General features: G+C 42.7%; 1 protein-coding gene and 1 long non-coding RNA gene across 3 annotated transcripts in view; one reads left to right on the top strand and one right to left on the bottom strand.

Annotated features, from left to right (window-relative positions):
- CD276 (CD276 molecule) overlaps positions 1 to 24,208 on the top strand; it is a 34,604-nt gene that overhangs the window by 8,442 nt on the left and 1,954 nt on the right. Inside the window, exons 3-7 of one of the 2 annotated variants that reach the window (XM_068275741.1) lie at positions 4,583 to 4,930; positions 5,019 to 5,315; positions 9,077 to 9,217; positions 11,724 to 11,762; positions 17,673 to 17,705. In XM_068275741.1, the coding sequence (XP_068131842.1) occupies positions 4,583 to 4,930; positions 5,019 to 5,315; positions 9,077 to 9,217; positions 11,724 to 11,762; positions 17,673 to 17,705 (858 nt within the window). Of the gene's footprint in view, positions 1 to 4,582; positions 4,931 to 5,018; positions 5,316 to 9,076; positions 9,218 to 11,720; positions 11,763 to 17,672; positions 17,706 to 24,208 lie in introns of both variants that reach the window. The other variant, XM_068275739.1, reaches the window with a different exon arrangement.
- LOC137563373 (uncharacterized) lies at positions 4,332 to 23,980 on the bottom strand. Its single transcript, XR_011030338.1, has 3 exons — positions 23,856 to 23,980; positions 6,531 to 6,701; positions 4,332 to 4,917 (listed from the first exon to the last, which is right to left on the bottom strand). It is a non-coding gene; the product is annotated as an uncharacterized lncRNA (long non-coding RNA).

The following is a 24,208-nucleotide window of genomic DNA, read 5'->3' as shown; positions in this document are numbered from 1 at the left end:
AGGGGAAGCATATCCATATATTTAGGATGTAGTATTTATTTTTTCCCCAATCCCCTAGGTTTACATTAAGTTACCGTAATACTGATCTCATTAGGAGTGATCAGTCAAAGCAAGCACAGCAGTCAAACAACAATGACAGGGGGAATAAATAATCCACACCAGATGTATACACATACATTAGCAGATACAGGCCCTTAAAGCCCATTTCCACTAGCAATCGCTAGCGTTTGCGCTAAACGCTAGCGATTGCAATTCAGCGAAGTGAACAAATTTTCCCGGCGTTTGCGATCGCGATTTTGCTATGCAATGCACTGCATAGCAAAATCGAGGCAAAAATCGCTCCGCGGCGCGGTCGCATTTGAGTCAAACGAATCGCGGTAGTGGAAATTACCTACCGCGATTCCTATGTTAAAAAGCAAACCGTAGCGATTTTAAAATCACTAGCAATTTGCGATTCAGCATCGCAATCGCCGCTAGTGGAAAAAGACCCTTAAAGAACACCTGAAATGATTTATAGAAGCAAAAGTAAGATACTTACCTCAGTAGTAGGAAGCCTTTGGATGGGCCAGAGGCTTCCTGGATCCTCCAACAGCCCACCGTTCCAGTGCAGCGTCCCTCTTCACCCATTGGCTGTACTCCTAGCCACAGGTAAGCTCATCCACACTGGGCAATGTTCCAGTAAGATCTGGGCATACCCAGTAGATTGAAGCCTCGCATGACATGGCTTTTTTCCTCCACGCACAAGCACTTTGTTTTACTGGACATGTGCTGTCATTACTCGCACATGCCCTGTCCGGAAGCGCTTGTCCATGGCCCTGCTTAGGACCAGGAAAAGCATATTAGAAAGGCATGCATTGTATAGGCATACAAGTGCCCTGCACTGGAATGGTGGGCTGCTGGAGGATCCGGGAAGCTTTAGGACCATCCAGATGCTTCACACTACAAAGGTGGGTATTTACTATATGTTCATATGGTAAACAGAGCATACTTGAGATGAAAAAAATTAAAAATCAACATTTCTGTGATCTTGCTTAAAGGGAAGGTTCGCGCAGACTATAAAAAACAAACTGCACTTACCTGGGGCTTCTTCCAGCTCCTGGCAGTCGATCGGTGCCCTCGCCGCAGCTCCTCTCCCTCCCGGCGTCTAGCGGTGAAGAAGCCGACCTCGCCAGGTCGCCTTCATGTGCGCTCCACAGCGGGGGGTCATGTGGTGTAGGGACGTCATCGGGTCTCTACTGCGCAGGCGCAGAACTACTGCCCCTGCGCAGTAGAGACCAGATAACGTCGCTTACACCACGTGACCCGTGCCGTGGAGCACACATGAAGCCGACCCGGAAGCCGACCTGGCGAGGTCGGCTTCTTCACCGCTGGACGCCGGAAGGGAGAGAAGCTGCGGCGAGGGCACCGATCGACTGCCAGGAGCTGGAAGAAGCCCCAGGTAAGTGCAGTTTGTTTTTTATAGTCTGCGCGGATCTTCCCTTTAAAGCAAACTTGAACTGAAAAATAAAAGTCAAAATAAACCTACACACCTCATACTTACCTCCCACGTAGTCTGCTCATGAATCTCTCCTCTCTCACATCCTGTTTGTCCACTGTGATCGATGGAATTCTTCATCTTCCATTTTAAAAAATGGCAAAGACCCCATAACAGCTTCTGGGTCAGCACTTCGTTAACCAGCAATATCGCTTGAGCCATAGGGAAACATGAACATTACCTTGCACATAAGTTGTCTTTTCAGTTATAACTGATAGCTACTGATATAGTGGAAAAGGGCTCTAAAGCCTAATCTAGACGGAGCGATCCGGCGGCTCGATTAGCCGCCGGATCGCCTCTTCCACGTACCCGCCACGTCCCTGCTCGTACGCGCGTGCGTCGGATTTGATACCCGCTCGTCCCCGCCGGCGCCGCTTATCTTCCGCTCGAATCCCCGCTATTGTCCGCTCGTGGGGAATAGAGTGGCGGCGAGATCGGACCTGTCGGATCTTATCAATCGAGCCGCGTCAGCGGCTCGATTGATAAGTTACATCGGCACGTGTGTACCTAGCTTAAGGCTTTCAACTTCCAAGTCTAACAAGATCTTGTCAGAACTGAGAGGCATCATTGTAAGAAGAAATGGTGAGCGTCTGAGAGGAACTGATGATGAGGTAAGTATGTAGTATTCATTTGCAGGTACCTCATGTGTTTATTTTAAATAATTTTACTTGGTTCAGGTTCACTTTAAGGTTCACACTGCACGGAACAAAAACTGATCCGAGTAAAAACTGATTTATCAAATGGATCAGTTGTTACATTGAGTATCAGTTTTAATCCATAAATTCCTATCCGTTACTGCTCGGTCATTGTGTTGGATCCATCAATCCGGAATCATCACAGACTCCTTATATTTGTGTTCCGTGCGGCGGAAGGGACTGAATGGATCCATTCCAAACAGACTGATTCAAATGGACCCTATTGATTAATATTAGATCCGTTTGCATCCATTGGGATCCGTTTTGTTTCGCTTAACAGTGTTAAATCAGCTCAAATTAGCTAAACTGAAATAGGGAGTGATGTGATTTCTGTATAATTATTTTCTCCTTGATCCCAGCCCTATTGACCTATTCATCGGTAATTTGATATTGAGAACCTATTAAACCCAGGTAATGGGGAATTAGGGCTGGCTCACGCTGCAACAGCTTTTTGTAAACTCTTGCTAAAGTAATGCTATGTGAGTGTTCTCTCTGGAGCGATGTGATTTTATAAAAATCACCCATAGCATTGCATTAGCAAGAGCTTTTTTTCAAATTACTAGCACTTAAAAAGCTCTTGCAGTGTGAATTAACCCTAGAGGTGCGTACACACATGCGACTATAGTCGTTTGAAATGATCGTTCCCCGATCGTTTCAAACGACGATCGTTTGAAAAAAAGCAGCCAACGACCATTAAGTCTAACGACGGACGAGCTAGATCGTTAAAAACGAACGATCTAGCTTGGCGGATTTTTCCAAACGACGATCATTTGCAAAAGTAGTACATCGTTGGAAACGATAGTTCGTACTAGGCCTGACATGCGCATATCACTATTTCTCCATGGAACTTTTCATTTTTATGCGCAAGCGCAATCGTTGCTTTATGTGATGTAACGTTCGTTTTAACGATCAAATCGTTACACACCTTTTACAACTAACTTTACTTAGGTCGTACTTTCTTCAATTAAAAGTTTGTTTGTCGTTCATAACGAACGATCGTTGTCGCATGTGTGTACGTAGCATAGGGCCCCGTTCATACTTGTAAGCGCAAATTGCATGCAATTGCGATTTTACCTTTTTTGGCGATCGTGTTTTGCGCTTCTCAGTTCTAGTGAATGAGAATTGTGCTGCAATTGCATACAGAATACTTAGACGTTTTACATGCTGACATGTAAGAAAGCTGAAATAAGGCTTCCCAGTAAACCTTGCAACGCAAAGAGCTGAGCCAAAGGGATTGCCCCCTTTTTCAGCAATAGTGAAGCTTCTCCTTAAGTTTACAGTACTTACTATTACGTTTGGTACCCTGAGTGTTTTGATTTTGACACATCTACCATAAAAGTAGTTTTTATTATCAATATGACAGTCTTTAGCTTAAATTTTTATTTTTCTATGGCTTTAATGATTCCGTGTGGGTCATCATTCTGTTGTAATACCACTGTTGCTTAGACGCAATGACCTTCAAAAAAGAGAACTATTGTTTCCTGCTGCGTGCTTTAAAAAGTGCAAAAATAGTCAACTAACATGGAATCTGGAAGTTTATAGTGCAATACATGCTTGACAAAATGCAGATCAACCCATACAGGTAAATTGTGCAACCTGCTAAAATATTTAGACTCAATCAGGCTCTGTTCCATCAAACAGAGCTGTCAGTAGACATTTGAAAGCCACCACTACTGCCTTGTATAGTACATCTGTATACAACCAGCTGTAGCCGTTTTCTGGTTCCTGCTTCTTATACAACTAGTGACCTTAGCCCGTTTAAAAACGGGATAGGTCTGTCACCGCTCACACACTTGCCAAGCACCCCCGCGCGCGTACATGCCCACCCCTCCTGGCCCCCCGCCGCGTCATTCGCCCAGCTCTCCTCAGTGTCTCTGCATCCCTCCCTGCATATGCGCACAACAAAAACACACACACACACAGGGACGCAGAGACACTTGCGTTTTATTAGGTAGGATAATTGAGTATTATCACAATGATGAGGTCACTTCTGCTATCCTTCTGTAAATCCTCCAGAACTAACCCTTGCAGATCTCTGTGGCTTTGCAATATTAAATGAATGGAACAGAAACTCATTGGCTCACAGTATAGGAACTCCCATACTTTGTATGTTTATTTTAATGTAGATTGCTTGAATAAAGAGTGTTTTTTAATTCTAGATTTTTTTTGCCCGGTGTTTTACTTTCAGCAGTATCGTTGGTCATTTAGAAGACCGCAATGTCTATAACCGTGTTACATAGAAGTACTGCATGCACAAGTTGAATTATTAAGTGTGGAGTTTTTGCATCCTTTAAAGGGCTTATATTTAAGAACTATTTCTTTCCTTCTTTATCCTTCCTGCTTGTCTCTCCAGGAGCTGTTGAAGTACGTGTCCCCGATCTTCCTGTCACTGGAATCCTGGAGGAAGATGTCCTCCTCCCCTGCTGGTTTACTCCTCCAGTTGGTTTCTCACTACAGGACTTGAGTGTGTTTTGGAAGTTAAGTAGCTTGCAGCAGATTCATTCCTTCACCCTTGGTCAGGAACAATTGGAGTACCAGGAACCAGCATTCATTAATCGCACTCAGCTTTTTCTCGATAAACTGCCAGAAGGCAACATGTCTCTCCTCCTTCGTAAGGTTCGACTCTCGGATGAAGGCACCTATACATGCTTTGTTAATGTTGGGAATTACAGTTCAGCTGCTGTGAGCCTGCAAGTAGCAGGTGAGCATTATCAAATAATGTTAATCTGATAATGTATTATTTTATACATTGACTTATACAAATAATCCATACATTGTTCTCTGATTAGCTGCATTCACAAAGCCCACCTTGCACCTGGAGCCAAGTGATGGTTTTAAACCTGGTGACCATGTAACAGTGACCTGCCATACCTATCAGGGGTACCCAGAGGCTGAAATACTTTGGCAGGATGGAAAAGGACAGAACCTGACAGAAAACATTACAACTTCACAAGTGGCCAATGAAGAAGGCTTGTTTCACGTTCAAAGCTCAGTTCGTGTCATCTTGGAGACTAGTGACACGTACACTTGTATAGTGTATAATCCTGTTCTGCAAGCAGTGACTCACGCATCTCTCAGTGTGACAGGTTAGTGCCATTTCATGTAAAGTGGACCTGAACTCTTGCACAGGACAGAAGGAAAACATAGAGAAATGCACCCTGTATGTATTTAGAGAGTTTAGCCTGTTTAATTCCCCCTTATTTGGGTCTAATCACAACTGTAATTTGATCTCTCCCCTATTTCACCTGACTGCCACAGAAGATAAGCTTATTTGAAAGCACAGGACGTTAACAATATGTCTGCTTCCATTAAAGCAGGAAGTAGAAACAGTGCAGATTTATTGCAGAATTTGCATCGGCTGTAACAAATATTATGCTGTTGCGTATATTTTAGATTAAGAGAGGAAGTTCAGGTCCGCTTTAAAAAAAAAATGCCTTAAGCCTTTTAAATTATTGTTATCTTTTAGGGGGTGTTTGTAAAAAAAAAAATTGAGTGAGTTTGCCTGATGCATCGCGATCATTGTTATAGGAGTAATGGTATTTATTTCAGACACACTGTTAGCCACTTTTGCTAGTTGTTAGCACATGTGGGATAATGGTGCGTGACTGCAATACAAGTCAATGGCGGTGTGTTTGCCATTTTTTAAGTAATAACTAACTAACAGTTTGACTTATTTTCTGAGTCAATTACAGTAATTACATTACAAAATACGAAAAGGCCGGCTCTGGTTCTTAAAGTGGATCCGAGATAAACTTTTTTCTCATTGCATAATTGTGTTCCTTTCATATAGTTTATAGGGCATTCCTCAAGCCAAATACTTTTTTTGTTTTAATACTCTAATTCCCTATAAACTAAACAAGCCTCGCCCACAGCTTTTCACAGTGCCATGGCACTGTAGCAAAGGCTTATGGGAACCCAGTCTGGGCAGGAGGAGGCAGCGGTTACTAGCCATTGATTTCAGAGGCAGAGGGGAGGAGGAGAGGGGACTGAATTTACACACAGGCAAGCGGACAGCATCTCCAGCCCTCAGCCTGTGACAATGTGACAGACAGAACATGGCTGCCCTCATTGTAACACAGGAATAAATGATCATAAACTTTTGAAGCAGTTTGCAGCTAGATATGCTGTTTAAACTATCTAAACTTTAGATAAGATATATAGACAAGTTACTTGTTATAGTTAGTTTTTCATCTCTGATCAGCTTTAAAGGACCAGAACCGTCCAGTACAAAAGGTGGCAGAATGCCCACGCATGCACCATGGTGGAGTAATCATATAACCTCATTCCCACTGTCACCTTACCATCTACTGGTCCATAGATGTTGATCTCACCTAGTCATCATACTTCAGTAGAAGGTGTACTGATGAAGTGGCGAATGGAGGTTGTTCTGTGGTGCCATTGAAATGTAGTGATCATCTGATGCTTCAGCTCTGAAAGCTCAAAGATATTTTCCTTCCCTTCGACCAGCATGGCTGAAAAACACAGTTGATCCAAGTATATAAATCCACCAAAGTCCTAAAAAGGAATGATTACTAAAAGTATGGTTACTGTTTCTTACACTGTAAAAGTTGTCATCTTCTTTTTCAAACCAGTGAAAATTGAGTTGAAATTAAGCCATAGGGTGGTTGAATTTGCGGCTCTGTCCAGCCTCTCTCCTAACGGTCTCTCCTTTATGAAGAGTTAGGCTGTCTACCCTCTCATATGCAAAGACAAGATAGCTGTTCGGTGTGTTCAGTGCTGTCTTTGGGAGCAAGCATAATGCTGGGAACACATGATGCAATTTCTCACCTGATTGACTCTTTGATTGGACAGGAAGTTGTAGTGTGTATGCATGTTCAAACTGCTCCCGATCAAAGGGATTGATATTCGATGATAACTTTGCAAAATTGATCCCTATCTCGATCAGAAACAGATCAGAGATAATCGCCCAATTCCCGCCAATTGGATGGGAAATTGCATTGTGATCCCAGCATTAGGTGCAACAGAATGGCAGAATTAGAAAAAGAGAAATGACAACACTGATTACAGAAAGCCCCAATCTTACATGTGCACACAGTAGAGCAACCAAGCATGACTCATCAGAAGAAAGAGGGTGAGGAGGGAGTTAGTAGAGTGTTTGGGTAAAGCTGTAGGTCTAACCATGTTGTGGTTAAATTTCAACACGTTTTTGGTTGGCTGTATGAGGTAAAGGAATGTTTTTACAGGCTAAGAAACATCTACCGTACTTTTAGTTAACCTTAATTTTTCAGACTATTGTGGCTTGGATCACTTTAAAACCAAAATGAGAAAACTGGATTTTAGGGGAGTCTTATTTAGTTTCCTATCTGCACGTTCATACAATTGTTTCTCATTAGTTTATATTCAGTTTTGGTACACTTTAATCTGCAGATAGTATATTAGTAATCACCAGCTGGCCTGCAATCTGCTGACTAGCCCATAGACATTGCAAGAGCTGTGTCTACAGAAACTGTGCAGCGTTTGCTAAAACTGGGCCTATTGACCCAATTACAGCCAACAATCTGTGGCCAAATGTGTTGCTACATTGCACTAGATATAGGATGCTAACTTCACGATTTTCCAGAAGAATCTGTCAGATAGAGTTTTGGCTGAGAAATGTCATTTCTACAGATACCAAGAAGTTTTGAATCAGGATGATACCATTTATTGGCTAACTTAGAGATGGATAAACAGTGAGCTTTCGGCTTATAAAAAGCCTTCGTCTGACTGGTTCCTGACCAAAACTGAAAAACACAGCTTATATACTACAGATACCAAAATACCTTTTTTTTGTAGCAAATGCCAAACCAAAAGCAAGTATTATGTCTATGTGTACCATAACAGCAGTAAAGATGTGGAGTTTCTTACCATTGTAACGGAAAGATCAGCTGATGTTGGGCATATAAAGTACTAGCAAGTTGTGATAAATGTTATCATTGCCTGATATGATCATTTACCGCCTTTTCAACAACAATGTCAATCGGGCTCAACCCTAAAAGCAGAAGTATTTCCAAAATATATTTTCTTCCATAATGCGGATGTACAACATACAAATAGCACAACGTTTTAGGCAAAGGCCCTTTCTCAAGTGCACTTGAGAAAGGGCCTCTGCCTGAACAGTTGTGCTATTTATACATCCGCATTATGGAATAAAATATATTTTGGAAATACTTCCACTTTTTGGCTTGAGTCTGATTGACATTGTTGGATTGTGGACTGCTAATAGAGGAGTGATGGACCTCTCGTTCAATTAGGACGCCCCACATCATTTACATCCCTGAGGCTGGTAGACTTTATTTGTTTGCCATTTACTACCTTTACCATGGTGCTCATTGCACCTACTGCAGCCGCTATCTTCTCTACTGCTCGCTACAGTACAAAGCTATGGAACCTCTTTCTAGCGCTTCTCCTGCTGTGGCCTGCATGCTCCACTTCACTCGGTCTGCTGATGAATAGCTTTTCCTGATCAATGTTTGACTGACATACCGATCGAACACTGATCAAGGGGGGTTCTGCTTTGATTTTTCATTAGATTCAGTATTTTTTTATTGAGTTTGCTAATTAATCTATTGGAAAAATGGTATACTCCTATGCCCAGCTTAAAACAGGAAATTAATCTGTTGGCTTCTTGGGTTAGAAAGGCTATATTAGTTACTTTGTGATGCAGGAATGATGATAGATGCCCAAGGGGATTTATTTTCTAATGGGCCAACACTAATAAAAGGTGATGGACATGGATTTTCTTTTCATTAATTTTGCAACAGTTATACAGTACTCTGTATTGTACTGTGAATTCATCTTTCTTATTTTCTGTCTGTCTTTCTAATCAGTCTGCATGTCCATTGTACAGGGCAGCACTTATCATTTCCACTAGTGGCTCTGTGGGTGACCGTGGGTCTGTGTGTCTGTCTCTTGGGTCTTCTGGTGGCATTGGCCCTTGTATGTCGAAAACAACTGAAACAGACATGTGAGGAAGAGCAAGAGCAAGAAGGTAAGTCTTGCCTTTGGTAGTGTGATTTACCTAGTGCATGATAGTTCTATTATGTAGTATTTTGCAATGCAGAAGTATTTCCCCTTTTCCTTGTTTCATACGGGTGTTGGGTAACTTTGCTCCATGGAATGTATATGTTGTACTTAAAGTATATTAATTGCATTTCTTATTTTTACAATATTAATTCACAAATTACCAATATTTAGTCAATGTTTGGCTATTGTAAAATCTTTCCTCATCCTGATTTACATCCTTAAATTTATCAGAGATGCAGGCGTCTTTACTGCTGGCAAGGTAAATCACTGTAGAATGTTTCCCCCCACTCTCTCTGTTAAGTGTGCAAAAGCATCACATGATTTCCCAGAGTGCTCTGGGGGAGAGGCCTGAATTACATCATAGACTACATCATAGACTATACTAATCATCACTGGGAGGTTGGAGTTGCATACCAATATACAGCAAAATATGCTGTAGATATAAGAATTGTTTCTGTTGCTGAAACCAGGATAATTAAGGTAAAAATGGGTATGCTCAATTATTTATTACGTTCCATTATATGTAATTACGGTTCCTCTATAAATGTGCTTAAAATGAGGCCCTGATCAATTACTGTATGCAATATACTTGCATTACTAATTTTAGCTTCATCTTAATCTGGCATGTCACTCTCAGTACAGGCAGTATAAACTGTTATTCTCTGCTTATACTGATCATACATTAGCTACAGTGCATGATGGTGCCTGTTTGAAAAATCTGCCTTTCATATCCCTATGAACAAAGAGCGCAGGAGCCCTTACGAAAGAAAGTAAATTGCGGCGTTGCATAGCGAGTGCTCTGGCTCCCAGCGCCCAAATTCAACATCTTAGCTGCAATATTGTGATTTTATGTTGGGGGGGGGGTTAAGGGTTGGGCACCACCGGGAGGGGGGTTCAGGTTTAGGCACCACCAGGGGGGATCTTAGTGTTAGTAAGCACCAGAGTGGTTTTAGGGTTAGGCATCACCAGGGGACAGTTCTGTGTGAGTAGGGTTAGGTTTAATTATAGTAAAATATCAGTAAACATTACCAATATTTTACTATGGAATCAAGCAGTAGAATATCGCTAATTGTAGCGATATTCTACGAACGACAATCCCCTGCGCCCTTTTTTCCCCAGGCGCTTTTATTTCATGTATGCCCCTACAAATGCTTCTACATTCTTCTTTTCCTTCTCTCTTTTTTGTATGCACTGATTATCATCCTAGTGCAAATTTTATTAGCACTTCATCATGCACTACTGTAAAGACTGGTGATAGTTTTTTTTTTTTTCAACTTTCTTTTTTATTGGCAATGTTGTATAAATCAAAACGCACGGCACAAACAAGATATTACGAAGTTAAAAGTGATAACTTGTTTTTTAAGGTGCCTACACACCTTTGGCGGATGTTGCCGTTTGGGATTGGGACCTTATCACATTGGGCAGCGATTGGGGGGTACCGTACACACTCCTGAGGTGATCATTATCTGTCACCTGAGCCGGCTTTAGTCATGCGTGTGTACAAGGCTTTACTAGTGATGAGATTTTTTAGTGTAAACAGTGTGTGACTACTGGCAGTATTTTGGAGCAGAGCTAAAATCAGTGGCACAAGTATAATTTCTTAAAGAACAACCGACACCCATGCTAACCTAGAAATAAAAACCACATATATAAGTAGATAAATACTACTTCTACTTACATAATAGATGTATTGTGCTATCCACGTAATGATTCCTGTGAATTCTATAAAGGAAAAGCAGAAAATCCTATTCTAGGCAGTGGCCATATTGCCAAGCTAATGCTGACATCATATCCTTCCTGACTCTTGTTTTCCCCCTCCCTTCTCTTGTTCATTGTGTATTCATTAGCTGCCCTCCTCCCAGAGTCTTTTTTTTATTTACACATCCAATCACTGAGTCACCTCAGCCTTGCTTGTAAACACAAGTAATCAGAGGGTGTTTCTGATAAGCAGCTAGGCAGGGAAATAAATGAAAGAGGAGGAATATATTATAGATAAAAAGAACTCCCAGCATTCAACTCTTTGGCACTGTTTGGCACTAGGGCCAGTGCTCCTAAAGTATGTGATAACTACAAACCATAACAGCAGAGGAAGAAGTTTTGCAAGTTTTGAATGCAGGATTAGCATCTTTATCACTTAATACACTCAGACCAGTTGCTGTTGAAATTAGATTTTTATGGTGATAATACCACTTTAATGATCACAGCTTGCTTTTAAAACATTTCAACCCCACCTAAGTGTAGTAGTACATTTGAAGCTAATTATGTGCATATTGACATTTCCTTTGTACTGTAATCCTTAATTTTGTTGAAAGCTCAGAAACTTTTTGGTGTGACAGATATGCAATAATAAGAATACATTTAGGAAGGGGTTAACTCTTCTCATTGTATTGGGAATTAACAAATGTTCAGTAACCACATGTGAGACGAGTAAATATGCCACTACATATTCAATTTTTTTTCCATCTAAGCAGGCAATGCGGAGCAAGAGGAAAACGGAGAACTCAAGACAGGTATAATAAAGTTCATTAAACTGCATTTCTCTCTTCATATATTCTGGGCCTTGTTTACTAAAGCTCTGTACACATGCCAGGTAAAACTTGGTGAGATGGCCGGTAATGACCGCCTCTGCCGAGAGTCCAGCATGTGTACCGCAACCGCCGACCCCTCTCAGCCGGCGATTCGTCCTCACGGATCACTTCGGTAAATAGACTGCTGAGAGTTTTGTTCTCTCGACTTACTCCACCCACCACGTAATGTCACACTCGTGCCGCTTCACATTCTCCCCACATAGAACACCAAGCAAGCGAGGGGCAGTCTGCAAAGCCCCAGGTTCCACTGTTGGGGAACTACAATAAAGATTGGACATAATGCCAGAGTGTTTAATCTGAGGACAAACATGCAGAGGGGTTTGTATAGTAATAGACACAGAGCTATTGAACAGACATGCTGAAACATTGATTGTAATGAATATGGATTATATATTCCTCCTAATGATAATAATCTAGTGATGGTGAATTGTCAGGGGGAATCAGGATTTAGTCCTCTAATTCATTTCATTTGTGATGTGTGTACAGTGGGTTGCAAAGGTATTCGGCCCCCTTGAAGTTTTCCACATTTTGTCATATTACTGCCACAAACATGAATCAATTTTATTGGAATTCCACGTGAAAGACCAATACAAAGTGGTGTACACGTGAGAAGTGGAACGAAAATCATACATGATTCCAAACATGTTTTACAAATCAATAACTGCAAAGTGGGGGTGCATAATTATTCAGCCCCCTTTGGTCTGAGTGCAGTCAGTTGTCCATAGACATTGCCTGATGAGTGCTAATGACTAAATAGAGTGCACCTGTGTGTAATCTAATGTCAGTACAAATACAGCTGCTCTGTGACGGCCTCAGAGGTTGTCTAAGAGAATTTTGGGAGCAACAACACCATGAAGTCCAAAGAACACATCAGACAGGTCAGGGATAAAGTTATTGATAAATTTAAAGCAGGCTTGGTCCACAAAAAGATTTCCAAAGCCTTGAACATCCCACGGAGCACTGTTCAAGCGATCATTCAGAAACGGAAGGCGTATGGCACAACTGTAAACCTACCAAGACAAGGCCGTCCACCTAAACTCACAGGCCGAACAAGGAGAGCGCTGATCAGAAATGCAGTCAAGAGGCCCATGGTGACTCTGGACGAGCTGCGGAGATCTACAGCTCAGGTGGGGGATTCTGTCCATAGGACAACGATTAGTCATGCACTGCACAAAGTTGGCCTTTATGGAAGAGTGACAAGAAGAAAGCCATTGTTAACAGAAAAGTATAAGAAGTCCCGTTTGCAGTTTGCCACAAGCCATGTGGGGGACACAGCAAACATGTGGAAGAAGGTGCTCTGGTCAGATGAGACCAAAATGGAACTTTTTGGCCAAAATGCAAAACGCTATGTGTGGCAGAAAACTAACACTGCACATCTGTGAGGATCCGCGTGGCTGCCTGCGCAGGCAGGCAGCCTTTTGACCACTGTTCAGGTCTGCATTCTGCAGGTCTCTGGAAGAGAGACCTTTTGTCAGTTGTGCTGCTTGCTGCTGAGGAATTTGCATATGTTTGTCATGCAGATTGCCTAGCCAGATCCCCTGTGGGCTTGCTTTATAAAGAGCTATGTTTCCCACAGGAAGTCGCTGGTCATAAGGATTCTTCCTGTGAAACACTCTGGAGAGTGTCAGCCTTGCTCATTGTTTGAAAGTTTAGCTTAAGAGTAATTGCTGGGACTGTACTTGGCAGGTTCCCTAGTGCAGTTAGGATTGCATATCTGTTTTGTCTGTCTGTGGCGATTGTCCTGTCCCTGCGGTGGTCGACAGGAGGTCGTTCTGATCTTTGTTCTTGGAGTATAGCTGGAGCAGCGGTTGCTACCAGCTATCTCCTCTATCTGTCTTGCCTGGATCGCACTCGCCTAGCGCTAGTGCTGTGGATCCATCTGATCTCCATCTCTCTGTCTCCCTGGATCGCACTGGCCTCTTTTCGCTAGTGCTGTGGATCCTATCTCTCGCTTGTCCCTGTTTTCGTGTGTCTGTCTTATCAGCTACGAACGCTTGCTGGAGGCTCGGTGAGGTAACCGTTAAGCAAGCGCTCGCGTCCTTTGTTTCATGTTTGTCTGTCAGTGGTTAGTTAGGCGTGCTTGTCTCTATTGTGCTTATCACGTGGAGACCGCGCATGAACGCGTGCACTGTTGCGAATGAGTGCGGTGTTCGTGTTCAGTTAGCGTTTGTTATTTTCCTTATCTCCTCATTGTATGATTTGCTGTGCCTTTGCTACTCTCGTGCTCCGCCTTGCTGTAGCCTTGTCACGTCTGGCGATCGCACCTCTCTCGATCGCGTTCCTACTTCATATCTGCTGTTGTGTATGCACCGTCGCGGGTTGGCGACTAGTTTGGTGCACACACATACAATCTGTCTCTGTGCTCATTCTCAATCGCCTCTCTTGCGATTGCGTTTCTGCCCTTCGTGCAATTCCTGTCTGGCGTGTGTGGCAGGGCAGAGGAGCTGTTCCTCTGCACTCCACAGCTCCACCTGCCGACAGAAATTTCCCTCTACAGGTGCATTGCACCTTCTGCTGGGTTCCCGCAAATTATACGCTTGTGGAGGATTTCCGCAGTGTCAGCGCACATCCTGTGCGCTGATCACGGAGGGAGTTCCACAACCGTTACAACATCACTCAGAACACACCATCCCCACTGTCAAATATCGTGGTGGCAGCATCATGCTCTGGGGTTGCTTCTCTTCAGCAGGGACAGGGAAGCTGGTCAAAGTTGATGGGAAGATGGATGGAGCCAAATACAGGGCAATCTTGGAAGAAAACCTCTTGGAGTCTGCAAAAGATTTGAGACTGGGGCGGAGGTTCACCTTCCAGCAGGACAACGACCCTAAACATAAAGCCAGGGCAACAATGGAATGGTTTAAAACAAAACATATCCATGTGTTAGAATGACCTAGTCAAAGTCCAGACCTCCATCCAATCGAGAATCTGTGGCAAGATCTGAAAACTGCTGTTCACAAATGCTGTCCATCTAATCCAGGCTTTCTCAACCAGGGTTCCCTGGAACCCCAGGGTTCCTTGAGGACTCTGCATGGGTTCCTTGGCATTTTACCCCATCGTGGAGGAAGTATAATAGAGCACACTATAATAGGTGGTACTGTAACAAAAAGCACTAAATTGGGGGGTCAGGAGACAGTATAATGAGTGGCAGTGTAATAGGAGATAGTGAAATTAGCAGCCTAACCTATTTAAAGACCATGCCTCCTGAAAAATAAATGTAGGGGTTCCTCGAACAAAAAAATGTTTGCAGGGGTTCCTTGAGATCCAAAAGTTATTTACAGGGTTCCTCCAAGGTAAAAAGGTTGAGAAAGGCTGATCTGACTGAGCTGGAGCTGTTTTGAACAACACAGATCCTGAGATAAGTACGCTAAACAAAAATGTTCCCTGACAGGGGAATAAAATTTAACTTTTAATAAAGTTTAAATATAATATTAAAAGTTAAATTGTATTCCCCTGTCAGGGAACATTTTTGTCTGGAGCTGTTTTGCAAAGAAGAATGGGCAAGGATTTCAGTCTCTAGTTGTGCAAAGCTGGTAGAGACATACCCTAAAAGACTGGCAGCTGTAATTGCAGCAAAAGGTGGTTCTACAAAGTATTGACTCAGGGGGCTGAATAATAACGCACACCCCACCTTGCAGTTATTGATTTGTAAAAAATGTTTGGAATCATGTATGAGTTTCGTTCCACTTCTCACATGTACACCACTTTGTATTGGTCTTTCACATGGAATTCCAATACAATTGATTCATGTTTGTGGCAGTAATGTGACAAAATGTGGAAAACTTCAAGGGGGCCACTGTATGTGTGTGTTGTGGTTTTAGACTGTAGTGCTGATCTCACTTAGGGTAAGGCTTTTTTTCACTGGCTGTTTGCATTTTGCAGATCGTTTGCAATCAGCAAAGCACAAGGACACAGGCTCTCTAATGGAAATGGTGCGGGTACGTTTCCATTAGTGCAATGCATTGCACGCTGGTCCTGCGGCTTGATTTATCAAGCGCTTTTGCAAAACGTATAGGAACGCAGGAATATTGCATCGGAATTGCGGGGCTATGCAAATTTCTTACCAAATCCATTGGAACATGCAGTAATGGGGTTGGCAAAGCATACAGTGGGTATAGGTAGCTTGCAGTCACATTGCAGTGCATTTGCAATTGCAATACCATTTCTAATGGAAAACAGCCCTAAAGGAGATTTATTTTGTAAAATGTTTATTTGTAATTAATCTATGCCTAATGAATTGTTATCAGTTTTGACACTGCAGACGGTCAGTGACTGTGTTTATATTAATGCACTTTATAAAACAATGGGGTTGATTCACAATAAAAAATATTGTGCCTTATCAGAGTTAGCATGCCTTAACAGAGTTAACATGCCTTTTCATAGTTAGCGTGCCTTAGCAGAGTAGCATAGCGAGCGCTACGAACTTATGCCTGCTAATTGGCAATGACGAGAGCTCCACAAATCCAGCCCTGAGCCTCTGCAGGTGCAATCAGTTTAAGGCCTCTTGCACACTGCAAGCGATTCAGATTCAGATTCCGCTTTTTAGTCTGTTTTTACTTCCGATTCAGATTCAGATTTGCAGTTTTCTCCCTGCACACTGCAAATCGGAATCTGAATCTGATGTAAAAACTGATTAAAAAGCGAAATCTGAATCGGAATCGCTTGCTGTGTGCAAGAAGCCTAAAGAGAACCCGAAGCGGGGTTCTCGCAACGAAATCCCCATACAGAGGCTGGGTCTGCCTATAGAGCCCAGCCTCTGTTGCTATTTAGATCGCCCCTAAATCCTCCCTGCGCTCAGGGAGACCCCATAAATCACAGCCGCGCTGCGCGGGCTGTGTTTACCTTTGTAACGTCAGTCTCCGCTCTCCCCCAACTCCTGCAGAGCTCCGGTCCCCGCCCACGTCCCTTCCCTCCAATCAGCGGGGAGGGAAGGGTCGCGGACGGGGACCGGAGCGATGCAAGAGGCGGGGGAGAGCGGAGACTGACGTTACAAAGGAAAAAGCAGCCCGCTCTGACAAGCTGCGTGTCAGCAGCGCGGCTGTTATTTATGGGGAGATTGCAGAGCACAGGGGGGGCTTAGGGGTGATCTAAATAGCAACAGAGGCTGGGCTCTATAGACAGACCCAGCCTCTGTATGGGGATTTTATTCTCAGAACCCCGCCTCGGGTTCTTATCCCCGCACTTTGATTGGCCCAATAGGCTGCCTGTCACTTGACAGGAAACTTGGCAGGCAGCCTATTGGGCTGGGGATAATGTCCTTTAAAGTGATTGAACCCACAGGGGCTCAGGGCAGGACGAGTGGAGCTCTCGATATTTATAATTAGCAGGCATAAGTTCATAGTGCTCGCTATGCTACTCTGATAAGGCATATTAAATCTTATAAGGCGTGTCTACTCTGATAAGGCATGTTAACTCTGACAAGGCACGCTATTTGTTATAGTGAATCAACCACAATGTCTTTTGTGGAGATGACTGCAGCCATTACATGGAGCATTTTAGCCCATAACAGTGCCTGGTGAATGGTTAATATATGCACAGTTACGCCACAGGTCCTCATGCTGCTCCTACGGGCACCCTAATGTTAAAAGTATGGCAGGGAATATTCCTCTTATAGTGGCTTTACTAAATAACCCCTTCAACGTCTGCACCATCTTGTAGGTTAGTTTGCTACACTGCAGTTAACCCTGTTATATTTCATTTTGATCTCTGTTGCAATGTGCAAATGCAGAATCCCATAGGAGCCATTTAGAAATCGTCCCAAATATAAATTTACTGCACAAAATTGTAGCTGTGGGAATTGTTCTGCTTACTCTAATAACCGTTTCTGTTTTACAGCTATGCAGCCCCTAAATGAAAAGTCAGCAGAAGGTAAGCTGACAAAAGCTCTAGTTTTAATTGTGTATGATGCAGCCTAAGCCCTCTCTAAGAATGCAATAACAGTTGCCTCTCCAGTGAAGGTAGCACAGTACACTGTACCTTCAGCCAGTGCTCAGTGTTTAGAAGGTACGCCAATTCTGCACTTGTTACCAAAGAAATTGATGAACACGACACACAAGAGCCTTCTGCAATAAGCTTTGTATTAAGAGCAACAGAGTTACAACCATGACATGTTTTGGGCAGAGCTCTACCTCATGTGTGAGGAAGGGCTCCATCCGAAACATGTTGTGGCTCCTAATACAATACAATCCTAATACAAAGCTTATTGCAGAAGCCTTTTCAGCGCCATGTTCATTCATTTCTTAAGCTCTCATTACAAGGGTGGCTGAACTGCACTATTGCCCCACAGTTTAGCCTCCAATCTGTTGGGGTAACAAGGACCGTTCATTTGCAGTGTAATGCAACTACTGTAAATGGAAGCATTTGTTACAACAAGTGGGCTAGCACTTGCCATGTGGCATGGCTACTGCACAATCTCATGTCTCATGTAATCTCTAGTGGGTGACTGCTCTACCTTCACATGCACAGGCCAGATGCCCCCGCACTACCTGTGCCAAGCACTTGCAAGCTCCCACCAGATCCATGGGAGCAGTTGGCAGGCACTTGATGCACCACCTGCCAGTTGCTTATGTGGAAGAGGCCTAAGCCATGCTTGTTACAAATGACTAGGAATACTGACAAAGTATTGAAGATTATTTAACCACTTCACCCCAAAGGCATTTTTACCCTAACGGACACAAGCAATTTTCACCTTTCAGTGCTCATCCCTTTCATTTTCCAATAGGTTAATCACAATGAAATGACCTGTATCTTGTTTTTTACCACCAAGTGGGCTTTTTGAGGTTGATATTGTTTTCAGTAATTACTATATGAGAAAAAGACACTATTTCTCCAATTTCATCCCCTATAGTTTTAATATAAACACTGCTACTGTGAATAAAAGCCACACATTTTATCTGCCCATTTGTTCTGGTTATCACAAGATTTTAATTATGTCCCTAGTACAAAGTATGGTGACAATATATTATTTGGAAATAAAGGTGTATTTTTGCTTTGGTGTTTTTTTTTTACCACTATTTTCACGTGCACATGCACAGGAATGCCTGTGCACGTGCAGACGTGGGAGCGCATGCGCACAGCGGCAGCAGCACTGTCTGACTTATAAAAACGTCCTGGAGCCATTAAGAGGCTCTAGCAGGACGTTTTTATAAGTCAGCTTGTCATTAAGTGGTTAAATATCATTACTGACTGCAAGTGTTCACGGTTATAGACCGAGATTCCTTCCTATATGTACACAGTTGTATACAGAATGGGTTTATGGAAAGTTAACATAACACAGGACCCTGCTTAGAGTGCCATACGTTTGAGATCATGAATGGATGGATCCTCCTTTTCAAAATGTTGGCATCATCTGACTAAAGATTTAAAGTTAATTCCCAAAGCAACTGGAAGAATTAAGTGGAACCTGAAATGAGAGAAATGTGGATGCTGCCATTTTTATTTCCTTATAAACAATACCAGTTGCCTGGCTGTCATGCTAAGCTTTAGGCTTGGTTTTTTAGTCGCACATCTGCAACAAGCATGCAGCCAGTGGAATCGGAGTCAGAGCATCTGATCTGCATGCTGATTATAGGTCAATCACTTGTTAGCATTAGCAGCATCAACACAGAAGTCAGGCAGCTGACATTGTTTTTTAGAGAATTAAGAGAATGAGGATGGCAGCCTCTATATTCCTCACACTTCAGATTTCCTTTAAGTCACACTTTAAGCTACACTCCTCACAAGTGAAATTGCAACACAATGGCTATCATTCATAAAGGAGCTGTCGGTAAGGGGAATCAATGCGGGAAAACACCGCTGCCGGTATTTTAGACTTCTGGGTGGGCATTCATAAAAATGTATCCACGTGCGGTAGCAGTGCGGAGATTCCCCGAACTAGGCTGTCGGTAGGCAGGCGGTAGGCTTGCGTAGACACGGAAGCTGCCGAGTTGATACATTTCTCCGTGTTTCGCTCTGCTGCAGCTGCCTGGGAGGTCTGTGTGTCTCCATTCACTTACATTGTTATCGCCACATCAGAGTGAGCGGTACTTCCCGAGCTCACACCGCTTGCGGTGATCTTCATGAATTAACATTTTGCTACATTTGTTCTGATAATCACCGCACAAGGCGGTGATTTATCACTCTGCTCGGTAGTGTCATTTTTTTCATGCGGAAAGAGCCTTTATGAATGCTGACTTTACCGAGTGGTCAGTAAAGTCAGCTGATTTAAGCATTTCCGCATGCGGAAATGCTTTATGAATGATAGCCAATGAAGATATGCATGCAGCCATAAGCAGATAACAGTACCAGTAGAAGAGAGCCATATGCAAATTATTGCGTTTTTGTAGATAGCGGGTCACGTGACCGTATCCTGAAACTGTGTGACCTAAATGTGTTGATGCGTGTAACAACCATGTGTGTTGGGCATGATGTGAGTACCATCCAATGATATGTGATATATTGTTAATATATGTGATATATTGTTAATAGTGTAGGAAGGATCACTGTGTGTGTGTGTGTGTGTGTGTGTGTGTGTGTGTGTGTGTGTGTGTGTATGTATGTATGTATGTATGTATGTATATATGTGTGTGTGTGTGTGTGTGTGTGTGTATATATATATATATATATATATATATATATATATATATATATATATATATATATATATATATATATATATATATATATATATATATTGTGAGGGATCAGCTGCAAATGGTGAGTACTCAGCGGGAGATAGCAGCACAGACAGGTGTATTTTCCAAAACAAACAAGTTTGACAGCAGGCTTCTTAACCCATTCAGGTTCTGTCGTTTTCACGTGAGAAATGTTCACCTCCCATTCATTAGCCTATAACTTTATCACTACTTATCACAATGCACTGATCTATATCTTGTTTTTTCCGCCACCAATTAGGCTTTCTTTGGGGGGTACATTTTGCTAAGAGCCACTTTACTGTAAATGCATTTTAACAGGAAGAATAAGAAAAAAATGGAAAAATTCATTATTTCTCAGTTTTCAGCCATTATAGTTTTAAAATAATACATGCCTCCATAATTAAAACTCGCGTATTGTATTTGTCCATATGTCCCGGTTATTACACCGTTAAAATTATGTCCCTATCACAATGTATGGCGACAATATTTTATTTGGAAATAAAGGTGCATTTTTTCCATTTTGCATCTATCACTAATTACAAGTTTAAAATAAAAAAAATATAGAAATATTTCATCTTTACATTGATATTTAAAAAGTTTAGACCCTTAGGTAAATATTTACGTTTTTTTTTTTTTTTATTATAATGTTGTTTTTTTTTTATACTAAACATTTTATTTGGGTACTTTTGGGAGGGTGGGAGGTAAACAATAGATTTATAATGTAAATGTGTGTTAATTCTGTTTTTTTTTTTTTTTCAGGTGTAGTATTACTTTTTGGCCACAAGATGGCGGCCATGAGTTTGTTTACATGGCGTCACTCTAAGCGTAGCACGCGCTTAGAGTGACGCATCAGGAAGAAGACGGCCAGAAAAAGCTCAGCTTCCGAGAGAAGCTGTCGCTTTTTCAGCGGGGGAGAGGAATCAATGATCGGGCTCCGTAGCCCGATACATTGATTCCTTGGCTACCGAATCCGCGGCCGGGAGTGCGTGTGCACGCGCACGATCGGCCGCGGGGGCGCGCGGTAGCGCGCATGGTTCCTAGACGTAGAAACTACGTCCAGGAACCAAAATAGGTTAAACAGCAGTCTTTTGGCAGTTTGTAAAGTACAGTTCAAATGAAAAACAGAAGACCAGTCCAGGCCAGTAGCTTACATTCAGCTTTCAGTATCAGGAACCCACCAAACTCCATGTGCAGCCTGCACTTTCTCTCCAGAGCAAAAACCAGCTTCCTGAAATCAAACGTGAAGTCTTTCCCAGCAGACTGTCAGACCTTGCTGGTCACACCCACTCTCTCTCCTCCTACTCCAGCCTTTCAAAGCTGCTCTGTTAACCCTGTGTGAGCCTTCTCCAGCAGAAGCCCACATCCACAGAGCAATCGATCCACCCAGGATCTGGCGACCAGATGCGCCCGCCCACTCTGCATCTGGTCAGCTCCGGACCCAAGTAAGGTTTTTAACCTCTGTCCACGTGACAGACAGCCAAAACCTTTTTATTCCGGAGCTGCTACTGGATGTAGCGTCTGATCCCAGGTGGAATGTACCTCCCATCAAACACAACCTGGGACAAATCGATTACCTCCTGGGTATCGACTTTGTCACAATATATATAAACACACACGCACACGCACACACACACACACACACACACACACACTGATCCTTCCTACTCTATTAACAATATATCACATATATTAACACAATGTCTCAGCTATTTGCAGAGGAGCTTGTTCGGTTCTATAGAAGAATGGGGGGGGGGGGGGGGAGTTGCAGGGTCTACAAATAGCACAATTGTAAAAATAAAACAACTGTGAATACTGAACATTCATAGAGTTGCCTGTCTTTTGAATGTATAAAAAGTTCTACAGTTTTTTTTACTGAGTGATAGGAGCTGGTGAATGATACCATATCAAATTCAAATGTAGCCTCCCAATGAGCAGAATGGTTCCTGCCCCTCCATAGCAGTCCAATTATGGTCCATATCTCCTAATTTAGTTAACAAGGCCAGCATAGATGTCAGCTAGTACATTTACTCATAAGATACTATCTGTTGAAGCTTTCCTAATTCCTTTAACTAAATAAAGCCCCATACACAGGCTCAACAGCGGTCTTTTATGCAGCACAATTATCAAACAAATTTTGTTGTGAAACAAGTTGAAACAATTAAAAAAAGTTATTTGCTATTGTTCAAACATATCAGTTGCTCTTTGTCACTTCGGACCCAAACCGTTCCCAAAAAAGATTTTAAAGCTGCATAACCGTGATATGACCCTGATTTTCATTTTATATTTAAGTTAGGTTTTATATATTGACTGAGCTCCCAGGTCTTTATGATAAATGCAAAGGACCACTAAAAAGAGAGTCTGAAGCGAGAATAAATCTCGCTTCAGACCTCATCGATAGCAGGGGCACGTGTGCCCCTGCTAAATTGCCGCTATCCCGCGGCTTAACGGGGGTCCCTTCACCCCCAAATCCCCTCGTTTCAGCGGGGGAGCGCTTCCTGGTTGGGGCAGGGCTAATTGCCGCAGCCCTGCCCCACGCGCGTCTGTCAGCGCGTATCTCCGCCTCTCCCCCGCCCCTCTCAGTCTTCCTTCACTGAGAGGGGCGGGGGAGAGGCGGCGATGCGCCGCTGATAGACGCGACTGGAGGCAGGGCTGCGGCGGTTAGCCCTGCCTCCAGGAGCGACCAAGTCTGCAACCAAGTGTCGCAGTGGGGGGTTTGGGGGTGAAGGGACCCCCGTTTAGCGGCGCGATAGCGGCAGTTTAGCAGGGGCACACGTGCCCCTGCTAACTATGAGCTCTGAAGCGAGATTTATTCTCGCTTCGGGGTCTCTTTAAGAATACATTGTGAATTATTTCTTCTCGTACTATGATCTTGGGCTGAACTTGTTTGGAAGGTCTGACCTGGGTAATCTGGCAGCCGTAGATGATCTTCTGGCCATTTGAATGATTGATTACTAACTGTTTGGTAAATGATGTGTCTCTGTGAAATGTATAAGCTATAGGCTCACTAAACACCAGTGGTTCTGGATGTGTGCCTGACTTTTAGGGCCATAGAGAGATGACTTGCATATTTAGCAGTAATACATAATGGGAAACCTTACTTGCTCGCTTAAACCTGAATTATAGCAAATGCTTTCTGTTTTAAGAAGGAAAAGTCATATTTAGATAGGGAATGTGTGATTTAAAGAAACAACAACAACGAAAAATATAAAATACCAACCTCCCATCAGGGGTAACAGTTTGGAAAGTTAGAGGAAACACCCAGTGATGATGAAATAATTAAAATGTGCTAAAAAGTAGCGTAACTGTAGGCCAACCTGCAGAGAGACATCACAACCAGACGATAGCCAGAAATGAAATCAAAATAAAATCCAGGGGGTATACTTACTTTTCTACTTGTTTGTAGTTGGTTTCTTATTCTTTTAAAGGACAACCTAGGTGACTTGATGAGATAGACATGTGTATGTTCAGTGCCAAGCACGCAAATAACTAGGCTCTGTTCCTTTTTTCTTTCTCTGCCTGAAAGAGTTAAAAATCAGGTATGAAAGTGGCAGTTTCTGTCCGGGTCGGACTGGGTCAGACTATAGCATAACCCTCACTGATTAGTAATTACAGCCATAAAATACTTTCCTGTCAGTAAATGGCTTCTGAGAGCAAAAAAAAAAGGTCAATAATTCATAGATTTGAAACTTAAAAAACTTGAAAACTAGATTTAAATATAAAATAAAACTGTGAAATATC

Source organism: Hyperolius riggenbachi, chromosome 3, assembly GCF_040937935.1.
Source record: "Hyperolius riggenbachi isolate aHypRig1 chromosome 3, aHypRig1.pri, whole genome shotgun sequence".
Lineage (NCBI taxonomy): Eukaryota > Metazoa > Chordata > Amphibia > Anura > Hyperoliidae > Hyperolius > Hyperolius riggenbachi.
This window is presented reverse-complemented; position numbering and strand designations above follow the sequence as displayed.